Raw genomic sequence first — 14,513 nt, 5'->3', positions numbered from 1 at the left:
TCTCCATCACCGGATATCCTCACCCCCCCCCCCCCGACGCTCGTCCCAAGATTACTGTACTCCCACTTTCATCAGTCAACCCCCACTTGTTCTGGACTATCCAATGACTATCCTAGGCTTCTTCTGAACCAATTTGCCTGCACAAATTTACGTGTCTGGACCATACTGGTCTCCTCGTGGGCACCCTCGTCTACGTCTTGTTTGCCTCCTCCCCTAGCACACCACTTCTAGGAGCTATTCTCCATGCCCCCTTTGGAATTGCCCTCCAGCCAATACTCAGCACTTACAAATCTGTAACCTGGTCCCAGAGATGACCTTAACTGGCAACAGGTCGACACATTGTCGACTATCTAGCGTAATTGTTTGGCGCAACCTCTGTGGCTCATGAAATAACCTACCTCCCAAATCCTTGTAAATGAATACGAACCACTAAAAAGTTTGTTTCTGCATATATTGACATTACTGTTTCCTTTGCGCCATTTCTCGCTGTCTCACTTGTCACTTTGCGACGTTCACCTTTTTCACGAGCACACATGTGCGCAAGTTTGTACAGGTTACAAGTACATTCAAAGTAATATTGTGCCATCATCCCACTTTGTTTGAATATAGACTGCTCTTCACATTTGTTGCAACAACCATTAATGCCTCCCTGTCTCCTTTTTCTTGCAACTGCTGTGTATGTTTCCTAAAAACTGTCTGTAAGTATCTGTTATATACACTTATTACCCAGGTCTCTACTGGGTCTACGGGTAACCTCCTGTGGTCTGGTCTCGTTACAAGTGAGCTTGCAGGACTGGTTGTGTCACCCACACAAGTAGCCTTTCAAAGGTGTCTCAGATCTGCCACTGCAGTGTCTGTGCAGTTTTTACTGCCATGTCGACCTGGCAAGTGCACCCCCTTCCCAGACCCTAACCTTCCCTTTTCTTTTATGTAAGGCATCCCTCAGGTAGGCCCAAGGTACCTCATGGGCAGGGTGCAGTGTATGTGAAAGGTAGGACATGTACTGGTGTGTTTTACATGTTCTGATAGTGTATTTCGTTTTTAGGTCGAGGGACCATCCTGTCTGCCGAAGGCAGAACCGGAAGTCCGGAGATCTTATGTTTCTTAAAGTGGCTATTTAGCCCGCCTCTCTTTTTGCCTCTCCTCCATTGGCTGGCTTCCTAAACGGAGGCCAGCCATTGGAGGAGAGAGCCGTCCCTCCAAATAGGCTCCGTCTTTTTCAGATTCGGGGGCGTGTTCCGTGCTCTTCTTTCCACTTTTTTGCCACGCCCTTTTTTAGGCGTGTTTTTCTCTCCTCCAGCCAATGGCAAGAGGAGAGAAAAAGAAACACGCCCCCGAATCTGAAACCGCCGCTGCGTTTCTCCGAGGCATTTCTGCTTCGCCTCGGAGAAAGGCGGCGGTGTTCATGGCGTCCTCTCTCGGGAGGCGCTCCAGCACTACATCCCGGTGATCGAGGAGGAGGTGCGCGGCTCCCTGGCGCAGTGGCTGTCCGGCGGGGCCTGCGTGCTTGTCTACCCCGAGGTGAAGCGCCTCATGTTCCGCATCGCCATGACGATCCTGCTGGGCTTTGAGCCGCACCAGACCGAGACCGAGCAGCAGCTGGTGCACGCCTTCGAGGAGATGATCCGCAACCTCTTCTCGTTGCCCATCGACGTGCCCTTCAGCGGCATCTACCGGGTAAGGAGGACTCCTGGCAGTGCGGACTGGCGGTGTGAAACGGGTGCACCAGAGTGGGCTGGCCGGTGGTGTTGGGTCGAAGTCAATCACATGTTAAAAGTTCATTTCGGACGGCTCTTGCCCAACTCGTGAGTGACCTTTCCCCAGCCCTAACTGTACTTTGAGTTTACACCTTATCGTAAAATATTTTCCTAGACAGCCCGTCTTTTCTAATGGGCACTACCTAAATTGGAGAGGCACTTGTGTGTCATTCAAAGTCAGGGCCCTAGTGTATATATAAGGCGCTCACTGTGACCTGCTTGTAGCTCGTGTACGTAGGGGGCGGTCCCGGCTGCCATGGCGCCGCAGCAGGCTCTTTATCGACTGAGCTATCCCACTGCTGGAAGTGGTGGAATGCGACCTGCGCCTCAAGAGTGAAGTGCGGGTCGCCTCGGGCTTCCCTCACAGTACTCTCCTTAACCCGGCCATGGGTGGTGCGTGGGGATGGTTGAGAACTCGCTGTGTTATTAAAATCCCGTATATATTTAAGTAAAACTTGTCTTCTCTTCAGGGTCTAAAGGCTCGGAATGTGATTCATGCCAAAATCGAAGAGAACATAAAGGAGAAGATGGCCAAAAACTCGAACTGCCAGTACAAGGACGCCCTGCAGCTGCTGATCAAGCACACGCAGAGGAACGGCGAGCAGCTGAACATGCAGGTATGGTGCCGAGAGGCGAGGGCGCGCGCACAGGGCGCTCTGCAGCAGGACGCTCCGGCGTGACCAGTGCATGCATTATTCGGGAGCAAAGTCCATGTAGCCGCATCCAGGCATAGCTACTGGGAAGCAGCATTTGCCGTTATTTACATATGTTCACTTTATTGCTAAGTGCGCGTAGTTGTCCCTGGGCGCCTGCATGGTTTTCCTGCTGTCATTGCTTCTCTAGTCCCCCGGTACACAGCACGACCCTCTGTAGTGGGAACATGTCGCTAAAGTCAGACACCTTCTGAGTGTGCTTCGGTTCAGTGGCCCTTGGGCGCTTACCAATTCCCTTCTGGTTTCCACAAATAGGAACTGAAGGAATCCGCCACTGAGCTCCTATTTGGAGGCCACAAGACCACGGCTAGCGCCGCCACCTCCCTCATGACCTTCCTGGCGCTTCATTCGGAGGTTCTACACAAAGTTTGCAAGGAACTGCAGATCAAGGTATGCAGGGACATTTTGTGTTACGAGGCTACGTCAAAATATTGTGTTTGTTCACTCTTATGGTGCGGGTGCGGTAGGGGCACACATTTATGCCTCACTGCAGTCGGTGTTAAGCACACTTTTACAGAAACCGTACAGAATAATGCATCGGCGCCTGCGAAATAAATATGTCTCAAGCAGACCCTTACTAGCTTTGTATACCATAGGCCTTGTTTTCGCCAAGCCACCCCTCGCAGCACGTATAGCCTGTTTGACGGGCCGACATAGTCACCCCTCGCTGTTTTTTCGCAGGATTTACTGTGCAGTGGAGGCCAGGAGAGCAGACCCCTCACATTGGAGGCCCTGGAGCAACTCAAGTACAAGGGCTGCGTCATCAAGGAAACCCTGCAGCTCAGACCCCCTGTCCCAGGGGCGTTCAGGGTGGCCCTCAAGACGTTCGAGCTGAATGTAAGTTGCGTTTTTCCATATTTGCACTCGCTGTCATGGCAGGCTCCTAGCAGGGGTGTTCAAAAGCAATAGTGCACCCCCAGCACAGAATAAACGCGTTTTAGTACAAGCACGTGAATGGGCGTCTTTGTAGCAGCTGCAAGGTTCTTTTTAGTACTTGCCTTCCAATTGTATGTGTGTAAGGTTAACCCAGCACGTGGGATGAGTCACAAAGCCTCCACACGTGCGCATCAGCGTGAGCCGTCCAAAACATGCACAATGGCCCGTGCACTTCCAATTCTTGGGGCTTATGCACAAGCCCCTTCTGCCGCCGGTACGTCACTGTTTCCCACTTTAAAAGTGACGCGCAAGGGGCTTGTAAATAATCCCACTTGTATTTTAAAAATACAAGCTGTCGTGGACACTCTTAAAAATGCCTGCAGGGGCAAGCTACACTTTCAGTAGCGCCCACCTTGAGAATACCACTACGGGCGCAGTGCTGCATGCCATGACTTTCTTTTACCAACCCGATGTCTGCTGGGAGTTGTAGTCCTGGTTCACTTCAGTCGATGCAGTCTAATGTACACACCTGAACATAATGATTTGGAAAGGAGCCCCAGGACTGGTATCACATATGCAAAAAAAAAGCTAATGCCAATAGAAATGACAATGCCATTTATTTAGGGATACAAAAATAATAAAAAAATAATGAGCAATACCAATAGCTCTACCTATAATATTGCCGAGACCATTGCATTGTAAATGCTTGTTCACAATTGAAAGGCAGTCTGTCCCATAGGTTATCATGGGAGTTGCTATGTAACATTTTACAAGTGTAACTTTCCATTTGGACAAAATAGAGAAATGGAGTTTAGGCTTCCCGAACTCCGAATTTAAAAATACATGTTAGTGAAGATGATTTTTATATTGTGTGTTTGAAAATGTCACTTTTAGAAAGTGGGCACTTTCTTGCTTAACCATCCTGAGTGCCTCTGCCTGTTTGTGTATTCACAGTCTGTGTTGAGAGCAACAAGAGCTGGGGATGTGTATTCACACTAGAAAGACACAAGTGGGGGAGATTGAAGTTTGTCTTGCCTTTCCTGGGTGACTCATAGCAAGTCTGAATAGATCTGGCTGCATTTAGAGTAGTGGGAGGAGTTGTTGCTTGCACCTAAATGGACTGTGGCTGCCTCTCACAAAGCTGTCTCCTTCTCCTGGAGTAAACCTGGCCTGAGCCACGAAGAACTGGTTTATGTATGCCAGAGGAACTTTGTTTGTGCCAACTTCAAAGGGAAATGTGGTATAAATATTGGGGCCCTGACCCCAGGACTTAAAAACTCTTCGGGATTAAGGCACTTGCCAAGAAGAAGAGTTGGAAAAGCCGAGTGGAGAGACTACCACATTCTTGTGTGCTTTGCTGTGTTGGCCTGCAATGGCTGCTTCTGTCTTGGGCAGTGAAAGGACTGGCTGGACTGAACTTTCTACAACTTCTTTTTCTGAGTATCTCCAAGGGCTTGAAGTAGATCTTGCACACTGTTCAAGAAGTCTCAGGAATACAAAAGACTTCGCCTTGCTCTGGGTACCTTTATCTGGAACTGTGTGTTTCAACTGCCACAGAAGGAAAAAGCAACCCGACGTCGTCAACAACGCTGCTGCTGGTTCCAGCGACCTGAAGACACTGAAGAAGTCACTGCCGCACTTCACACCGCAACCCTGGTCTCACCGATAACGCCGCCTGCCACCGCCACCGGGCCGCTGCTTGCACAGCGACCTGTTGGCACCGCACTGCCTCGCTTCACACCGCTGCCCTGGTCTCACCGACGATGCAGCAAGCTGACATTGACGCCACTGTCTGCACTGTGGTTTGGGGGCACTGCTCGCAAGTTATGCGAGGCTCCGCCCCGTCCCACACTGCAGACTTGGCCTACCGACAGCAGCACCATCGACTCCAGATCGTCAACCGATCCCGCTGCTTGCACCGCAAGCTGTGGGCTCACACACTGCATTGCCCCATCTCGCACTGCAGCCTTGGATCTACTGACGACAGCACTTCAGCAACACCGCCGCCGCTGCTTGCACCATGACCTGCCAATATAGCAACGAGCAACATACACTACCACAGCCCTGGTCTCACCGACGCTGCTGGACGACCGTCACCGAGCCGCTGCCTGCACTGCGACCTGCTGGCACCACAACCTGCACCCCTCCACTTCACACCGCAGCCTCGACGCCTGCTGATGCCGGTACTCCTGACTTCAACTGCACTGAGTTCGAGCCGCATGTGCGTGACTTCAAGGGCTTAACGACTCTTGCACCGACCTCAAGAACCGAGGCCAGCTCTTTGAAGATCATCGCGAAGTACCCGAAGCCCTCCATTTCTAAAGGTACTGTTTTGCAGGTTTTTGCCGACAGATGGAGCCATCAACTTCAACAAACAGTATTTAAAGTCTATTTTTGCATTATTTGTATCTTGAGAACTGTATGTTGGATTTTTCTTGTTTTGGTCTTGTTTTACACAGATAAATGTTGGCTATTGTTCTAGAACTGAGTGGTGTTCTTTTGTAGTTTTGTCCCTGTATTACTGGGTCTAATGTGAAACTGCTTTACACATTGCCTGACTGCTGGAACCAAGCTGCAAAGGGGGTGAGCAGGGGTTATTTTAGAAGTGTAACTCCCTTATCCTGACTAGGAAGAAGGCTCTCTACTTGGACAGGTTACCACCTTACCAACTAGGGACCCAATTTCTAACAACACCATTTCTAACAACAGAGAATACACGATTGGACGGTTTCAATATATTTATTGAACCAATGTTATTCTTGTAAAGAATACATGGGCTGCGATAATCAGTAGACAGAAGCATATGAAAGTGATTACACGCCCCAAAATAGTAAATAGTAGGTATTAATCCACCATGGTGCTAAAGCAGTGTATATATGCAGGCATATAAAACAAATGTACTATGCAATCCCTACTCTACGTGCATCTAGTGTAGGTGTAGGTATGTGTATATAGAGCCACAAATCCGCCCACGAAATGATCCAGCCCCATTACCTGGCGGACAGAATGTAGGACCCCGTTTTGGTCACAAACTAGACACCACTCACAGAGATGTTAGGCAGCTGCTTGGCAAAGGATCTGCATGCTGGGGCCTCTCGATGTTAGCAAAAGTGTTTTCACTGCACGACGCATAGTAATCTATCTTAACAAACAAATCTACATACACTTCACCAATCTCTGCATACATTTAGAAGCCCTTGAAAAGGATTTTCGACAACGCAATTCGAAAGCGCTCCTTAGAATAGACTCCTAAAGGTAACCACAATGGCAGAAAATTAAACCAAGCCGAACTACAAACGATTGAAAGCTGAACCCCCATCTCCAGACTCACCTATTAAGAGCAAGTCAGATATGAACAGCACAATGCACATGGTACTGAAACAGCTGGCGGAGATGCCCTAAACTAGTGAAATAAACTAAACACAACATAGAATCCATGCAACTTGAGATGACTGCAATACGTGCCGATATTAACACAATCAATGCTAACATTTTGGAGGCTGAACAAAGAACAAGTGATGTAGAAGACTCAACAAATCATACCATCAAAGATTTAAATCGCTACAAAACACATAAAGATAGACATCTCCGAACTCGAAGATCGTAACAGACAAGTAACATTAGGATTTTTGGTGTTCCTGAATGTTCTGAAGAATCTGCCAACTCTTGCATATCATTCCTGGAAAATTGGATCCCGCAAATCACCAGCCTAAAATTCAGTAAAGATTTCTATCTGGAAAGGGCCCACAGTGTTCCAACCTTCAGACCCCCCCTCCAAGAACACCATGAGGCTGATAGCCTGCAAACCGTTGGGTATCAACATACCAAAGCCATCCTCACATACGCCCGTAAAAACCACCATGTTATGAGAAATGGCCATAAAATAAACTTCACAAAAGATTACTCCAAACCAATGGATGAAGTCAGGAAGGGCTTCCTGTCACTCTGGGACAGACCACATGAAATTAATCTTCAATTCTCTTTTGCAGGCCCGCCAAATTTAGAGAAATGGTGAAAGGAAAATACCACATCTTCGATGACCCTGCTGACCTGTCAAGATCCATGAAAGACCTCACTGAACAGGAAATGGAACATTTCAACTCTTCCTCTAATAAACGGAAATCATATTGCTCTTTGTTAAAGGAACAAATTCACCACAAGTTTTCTTCAAGAACAGGTAGTGTCACCTCAATCCCTCTTCTAATAAAAGGAACTACATAACCAAAAATCTTCAGGAATTTCTTCAAAAGTATGAACAACTCAAGACCCTCTCAATTCATAACATTTGTCAACCAAAGCGAGACTTCTAAAATGTTTTTGGACTCTAAGTCTCATGTGTTCTTTTTTGGCCCAGGAGATACAGGTACTCTCTTAAATACTCATTCTCAAGAAATAATGCCCTACCGCTGTGTGGTGAACAATGCTATGATATCCAAGTTACGTTTGTTATTCATACTATACCTTGCTTGCCCCATGAAGAAGTGACCTTTAAATATCATGTGTTACCATACGTTAATAGAGTTAACGGAGCGGTAAGCTCTTAGGTTTAACAGTATTGCCCTGGCTGCTTACATACATTATGTCAGAAAGGTTTTACACATGTTCTACCTGCAAGGCTCATGCTAATTTGTTTTTTTTTAAATTATTTTTTATTGCATTTTTAAACCAAAATCGAACATAGTCCACTTGTTTTATCTTTACAACACATCTTAAGTTGTATGTGTTTCTTTTTATACAGTACAATATCCATATTTGTTGCTCATACATATACATAAAAAACATTTGAGTTAATATGATTTCCATCTTAGCACATTAAATGCTAATTTTTGATAAGCAATCCTCTGTTAGATATGTAATTGCTTCTTTTATATTATGAGGTTATGGCCTTCATATGCGCTTCTGAGTTTAACTGTGCTGAATTAATCTGGGATGAACAGTATTACCCTTGCATCTCACACATGAAAAGTTTTAAAGGGTCATGTTATTACTTAGTTAAGCGATGTTCTGTGCTGGAGGATGGACACTCTTGTCGTCACTCCTCCTGTGTTCGATGTTTCTGCAGGGGAGGGGGGTGGGACAGGCAGGTAGGGTTGGGGTTTCGTTACTGCTTATGCCTTATGTTCTTCTTTATATTAATTTATACACTCCACTTTCTTCTTACTCATTTCCTTATGAAACCTTCTGCTACACACGCCACAGAGTCAATATAGAAGAACAGCCTATGTCAATCCTGATGTCTAAGAGAAGAGTCCCCGCCAGATACATGTCTACTCCTGCTATCCTCACTGATAATACAGATTAGAAGCCAGAAATAATGTCATCATCCAATATCTATACCCGTCTCTCCTTCAATATGGCTACGCAAAGAATCTGAGACAACCTTAACATAGTCTCCCTAAACGTGAAGGGTTTAACTCACCTAATGAAACACCGTAAAAGTTTGGATTATCTGGCTAAATCAATAGGAGATCTCATTCTCCTACAAGAAACTAAAATCTCTGAGAAAGATACAGCTTTTCTTAGGAACAACTGGTTTACAGAGGGGGCCTATCCCCTAGCAAAATATAAGAAAAACTGAGTTGTTACCCTGATCGCCAAACACTTCAATGTTACGCTTGAGTCTTACAGCCCAGATGAAGACGGTAGACTACTGATTTCAATCCTTCGCAGAGGAGACGACTTATTTCATGTCCTAAACATTTGCGGACCTAATAATGATGACACAAACTTTTGGAGGGAGTATCTAATAAGATAGGCAGTTTACCCCAGAGCAACCTTATTATTCTAGGAGGAGATATAAACTTGCTCGTATCTCAGTCAACGAATCCCTTCCGCAATCACTTAGCCTTCAAAAAGGCACGAGACAAGGTTGCCCACTCTCCCCATCCATATTCCTCCTACCTCTAGAACCCATGCTATAATACATAAAAAAGAACCCCAACATCACTGGTATTGATTTTAAGGCTAAGTGTGTCAAACTGGCAGCCTATGCGGATGGCATCTTAATAGTCACAAAAAATCAAGGGCCTCTCTATCCAAGCACTTATGTGCACAATAGAACTTTACTCTGAACTCTCAGGTTACAAGCTAAATAGAGATAAATCTGAAGTGAAACTGCTAAATCTCCACACCCCAAGAGACCTTTTATGTAACTCAGGCTTTACCTGGCAGAATGACTATATAAAATATCTTGGAATAGAGTTGGGGTCGGATCTGATAGATACCATCAAGCACAATGAAACAAATCACCCTAAAAAAAACCACCTCTTTGATAATTGGTTACCCAAATGTATTACTTGGTGGGGAAGAATAGAGACTATAAATATGATGATCACACCAATAATGAATTACATTATCAGCATGCTCGAACTGCTCTTATCACATGACTTCCACCAAAAATTAGACAAACTGATCTCAAGATGTAACTGGCAGGACGCAAAAGCAAGAATAGCACTGAAGAAACTGAGACTACACAATACATTAGGTGGTGCTAACCTGGCCAACTTTAGAGATTACAAAACTGCATTTCTTGTCAAACAGGGATCATATTGGATCCAAACCCCAGGTAACTACACACCCATCTGGCTGGAGACAGAAAAGGTGATATTAGATAACTTACACCCATTAACTCTACTTATAGCCAACATTAAACATCTCTCCACTTCTAAATACATATTCCAGAACACTAAAAATGCCCTTTTAAGAATTGATAACAAACTATCCTCACAAATAAAACTTTCCAATTTAGCATCCCTCTGGAACTACCCGAATATCCAATATGACGGCAAAACACTACACTGGCCATCATGGATAAATGAAGGCATCTTTTTTCCTTACCAACTTGGTTCTAGAACACTACTGTTATCCTTGTCTGACTTCCAATCGATATTTCACTTAGAACAGCTAGACTTTTACAACTTTCTCAAAATCAAAATGGCCAGGTCCAAATCTAAGTGCCACTAGAATGTACCATCCCTACCTGAATTTGTCTCAAAACTCAACAAATCCGGCCTTCAGGTGTCCAACCTCTATCGTCTGCTACACCCCAAGACAATAAAATTGAACAAAAGCATAACAAATTATTGGAAAAACAACTCCTCGAATCCTATAACAGACTCAGATGGGATCAACATATGGAAATAAGTCACCTCTCAAAAAATCTCTGCAGTACTGTTACAGACTAAATCCTGGCTACTGCACAAAGCCTACTGGACCCCGTCCTGACTCTTTAAAACCTTGGAAAACTATATTTGCTGGAATTGTAATGAAAAGAAGGGAGACCTTGCTCACCTCATCCTTCATTGTAAGTCACAGTCCCCCTTCTGGGATTAAATCTTCTCACTTGTATCAAAACTATTTAATTGCCACCATAAAAAAGAGCACTCTTTTCTCATCAAAGGATTCCTTAACTTCAACCTCAATTGTCGGCTGATCGCGCCTCACTAGATTTCCGACTAACTTCAGCGACCAAAATAGTTCTCTATAATTGGAAAACTATGTGCAAGGTTTCCTTTCATACCTGGATCGATTGGGATTCGCACATCAGATAATATTGCACTCCATCATTGCTGTGGAAATCACCCTCTAGGCCCATATGGGATACCTTAGACAACTACTTCGCCACCAATAAATCACCTTAAACACGATCTCTACACACTTGCCCATCTCACCACACTTTCTCTTTTCATCAGGCTTCCCGGACATGCTCATTTCACCTAACTTTATGGCTGTTAACCACTCTAAGTAACATCTTGTAACTCACCTAATAAACCTCATTGCTTGGTGCACCTTTATAGATAGTGCTATCTATAAATGTATAATGACCCAGCACTCCCAAATCATATATCATTCCTAAATTAACTCATGGGGCTGAAGCTTTGTATAGTGAATTGTATTATGAAAGTACGACTAAATGAGACCTGTCATCTACTTGAACTTGTATACTATAAACTGTATTGTAAACGGAACAATATGGATCCTACCCATGTCTATGCTTCAGAAACTATGCATCATATACTAGGCATTGCTTTAAATAATGGTCTGCTCGGTGCATAACCTATCCATGCATCTATAGGATTGATGATGTAGCATCTATATCGTATCACCTCCCATATTGGCCTCTGCACCTCTTGTGACTCTATGACCCAAATGATTCTGTAACTTTTACCCCCTCTTACGTTCATATTTACTTATTCATTTATCTATTCATTTATGGATTTACTATTTGTTTCAATTATGTTTTTCTCTTGTACCCTCTATATTTTCTCCTTTAAAATCAATAAAAATATTTTGAAACAAAAAAAAAATAATAAACAAAACAAAGAAGTGTCTCCACTCCTAAACCCCAGAAATGCTTCTTTATTTATAATAAAAAGTATCCTTGAGAGGTATATGCAGATTAGTGTTGTTATGGGTATGCAGCTATCCCTGTTGCCCCATGGATGAAGATTTAACGACATTTGTACACCATGCTTAAAGGCCTTGTACTCAGTGTCCGAGGCATATCGTGATAATGTTGCACAAAGCCAGATATGTAAGCCAAAGTAGTTTCAGAGAAATTAATCCAAAATTGTCATACATGCAAATATGTGCAAAAGGTGACAGTAAAATGTAATTGTGCAAAAAAGAGGACAATGTGAGAAAAATGTGCAGCATTGCTACATGGGCCTAACCCAGGCATATACAAAGACCACTTCATGGATTTGCTGTCTTGCACTGTGAGTGACAGCATTTTCCTGATCACATGCGCACAGCCACCTAAAAAAGAGTGCAAATCAGTGCCATAGCTCACATCTTTCCATAAAACCTAAACTTTCCTTTGATTTTGGCAACTTCAATTGCATTGCTGAAGGCATTGGAAGGAGTTCAGGAGTGGCAGTGTTCTTCTTGTAAAATAAATAGGGAAATGAATAGGATTTTGTTTTAGTTTGCTGTGTGGTTATTAGTTCAGACTCAGGGCTTTTATAATACTTAGGGTTAGAGGCTTCTCACCTTCCTATTTCAGCACAGATTTTTCTATTTTGAATTCTAGAAACTGTTTAAAGGCTACTCACCTTTTTCCTGCGTTGAATCTGTAAGTTTTATATTACAGAGAGTACTGAAGCAGAGCTCGTTCCCCCCTCCACCAACAAGGCTCTTTCAAACCTATCTTCTACACTCCCACAGGGGGTCATTCCCCTGCAGTGACAAAGAAGGCTATATGCCCTTTATACCCCCAACGCAGGAGTCCGTTGCAAGGTAGAGAAAACAGAGGCATGGGTCTTTCATGTTCCAGTAATTGTCGGTTATCTTCATTTGTTTTTTTCTGTGGCAGTCATACCCATTCAGCCAGTGGGTACTGCTCGCATCATAACCTTGAGTTTTGCCAACAGTTAAGGAGTACACAATAGAAGTTTCTCTCACCCCGTCTAACAAGGACCTCTTTGTTCATAGATTTTTAATGGTCTGGAGAAAAGCTTAGTGCAAGAAGTAGCTAAGGAATTATTGTGCAAAGAAGCAATAGAGATTGTGCAGGATCAGACACAGGGTTTTGTCAGCAAACTCTACTTGGTGAGGAAAAGAGATGAGAGTTAGCACCATATGTTAAACCACAGATTTTTGAACACCATTGTTCTGTGCAGACGTTTCAAGATGGAAAGTATCCATTGCTTGAGTGACTCCTTTCAATTAGGGGATTGACTAGTGAAAAGGAATTTGAAAGATCCTTATTTCTCAGGTGCTGCCTATCAGTCAGACAGGCAATTCCTTGTGTTTTGATAGGAGTGCCAGAAGTTTCAGCTCAAGTCTCTCATTTTCAGATTGTTTCCTGCTCATTAGTGCTTCATTCTGCATTGAGGGTGGACAGGTTTTCCCTAACCTGGTTGGTCCAGATTTTAGAGTGTTGCCTGCACTTATTCAAGTCATTTTCTCTTGCCTTGCTCATTACAAGGAACCTCAAAGTTTGAGGCCCTATATTTGAATATAGATCTCCTTTACTCACCGATATTCATGTGCACCTACCAGATAGAATCCTGGAATGTCAGATCCATTTTTGGCCCAATACCAGATATCATGTCACAGTCTGATTCCAGCAAGTTGGAGTGTGGTGCAAGATGCAGAGAGGTCATAAAAGGGGGCAATGCGGCTCTAAACGAAGCTCAATGTCAAAACATTTACGAAGAGCTGCTTGCAGCTTCCTTTACAATAAGAAGTTTGTTTCAGGACAAAGTTCCACTGTGCATGGACAACATTTCAGCAGTCAGATACCTAAACATATGGCAGGTGCTCACAACAAAGATTTTGCAGATTTGGCCAAAGAGGTTTGGCATTTTTATCTGGATGGAAAAACAGAGAAACCACCTTCTGGTCCCTGTCCTGGTAGCCTCAAGAGTTCAGTAATCTTCTGATACCGACCAAGAAAGTAAAACAGCTAGGAATTTTTGTAGGCCGTATACTGACATACAGTCACCAAGTTAAGCAAGTTAATACTATAATTTCCTCTTTGTTCTACACTATCAGAACAGTAAAGAAAATTCTCCCTTATCTATCCGAGACACTACAGAAAACTGTTGTGACGGCTTTTGTCATGTCTAAACCTGACTATTGTAACAGTCTCTACCTGAACATACAGCAGTAACATCTAATCAAACTCCAGGATTTCCAAAATGCAGCAGCAAGCATGGTGCTACGCATTCTTAAATATCAGTCTGATAGACGGGCACTACGTAAGCTACTGTTAATATTGAGAAAGTCGATGTCAATATGAAGAACGATACATTTATGTATAGTAATGAAATCGCAACTCTTGTAACAAATTCGCCCGTTGAGAACTCCACATCAACCCTGACTCAGAAATACGTAGTCAGGCAGGCTCTGAGACCTAGGCCTGAGGTCACTGATTGACAGGTCACAGGTGGGGCGACACGTAATCGGCAGATAAACACACGAGGAGGAAATCCCAGCTCAATCTCACACATAGGTGCAGCTACACCACAATGGTCCAGGGAGATTGTCCCCAGGAAAGCACACATGGCAGAGGAGTATGCTGGCTCTCAAAACACCATAAAGTCATATCTCACATAAGGTAGGAGCATATAGCCAATCAGCACACAGCATAAACAGCACATGCAGTGATCATTCTCTCTCTATGCATGACATCTGGACACGTTATCTACAGCCTATATTGTGT

General features: G+C 44.1%; 1 protein-coding gene across 1 annotated transcript in view; it reads left to right on the top strand.

Annotated features, from left to right (window-relative positions):
* Positions 1-14,513, top strand: part of LOC146864154 (cytochrome P450 26A1-like) — a 35,456-nt gene that overhangs the window by 9,432 nt on the left and 11,511 nt on the right. Inside the window, exons 2-5 of the mRNA XM_085638696.1 lie at positions 1,394-1,677; positions 2,228-2,374; positions 2,726-2,860; positions 3,152-3,307. Of these exons, the coding sequence (XP_085494822.1) occupies positions 1,394-1,677; positions 2,228-2,374; positions 2,726-2,860; positions 3,152-3,307 (722 nt within the window). The remainder of the gene's footprint in view (positions 1-1,393; positions 1,678-2,227; positions 2,375-2,725; positions 2,861-3,151; positions 3,308-14,513) is intronic.

The sequence above is a fragment of the Triturus cristatus genome, chromosome 2_1 (assembly GCF_964204655.1).
Source record: "Triturus cristatus chromosome 2_1, aTriCri1.1, whole genome shotgun sequence".
Classification (NCBI taxonomy): domain Eukaryota; kingdom Metazoa; phylum Chordata; class Amphibia; order Caudata; family Salamandridae; genus Triturus; species Triturus cristatus.
Note: the sequence above shows the minus strand (reverse complement) of the source record. Positions and strands in the feature narration are given on the sequence as shown.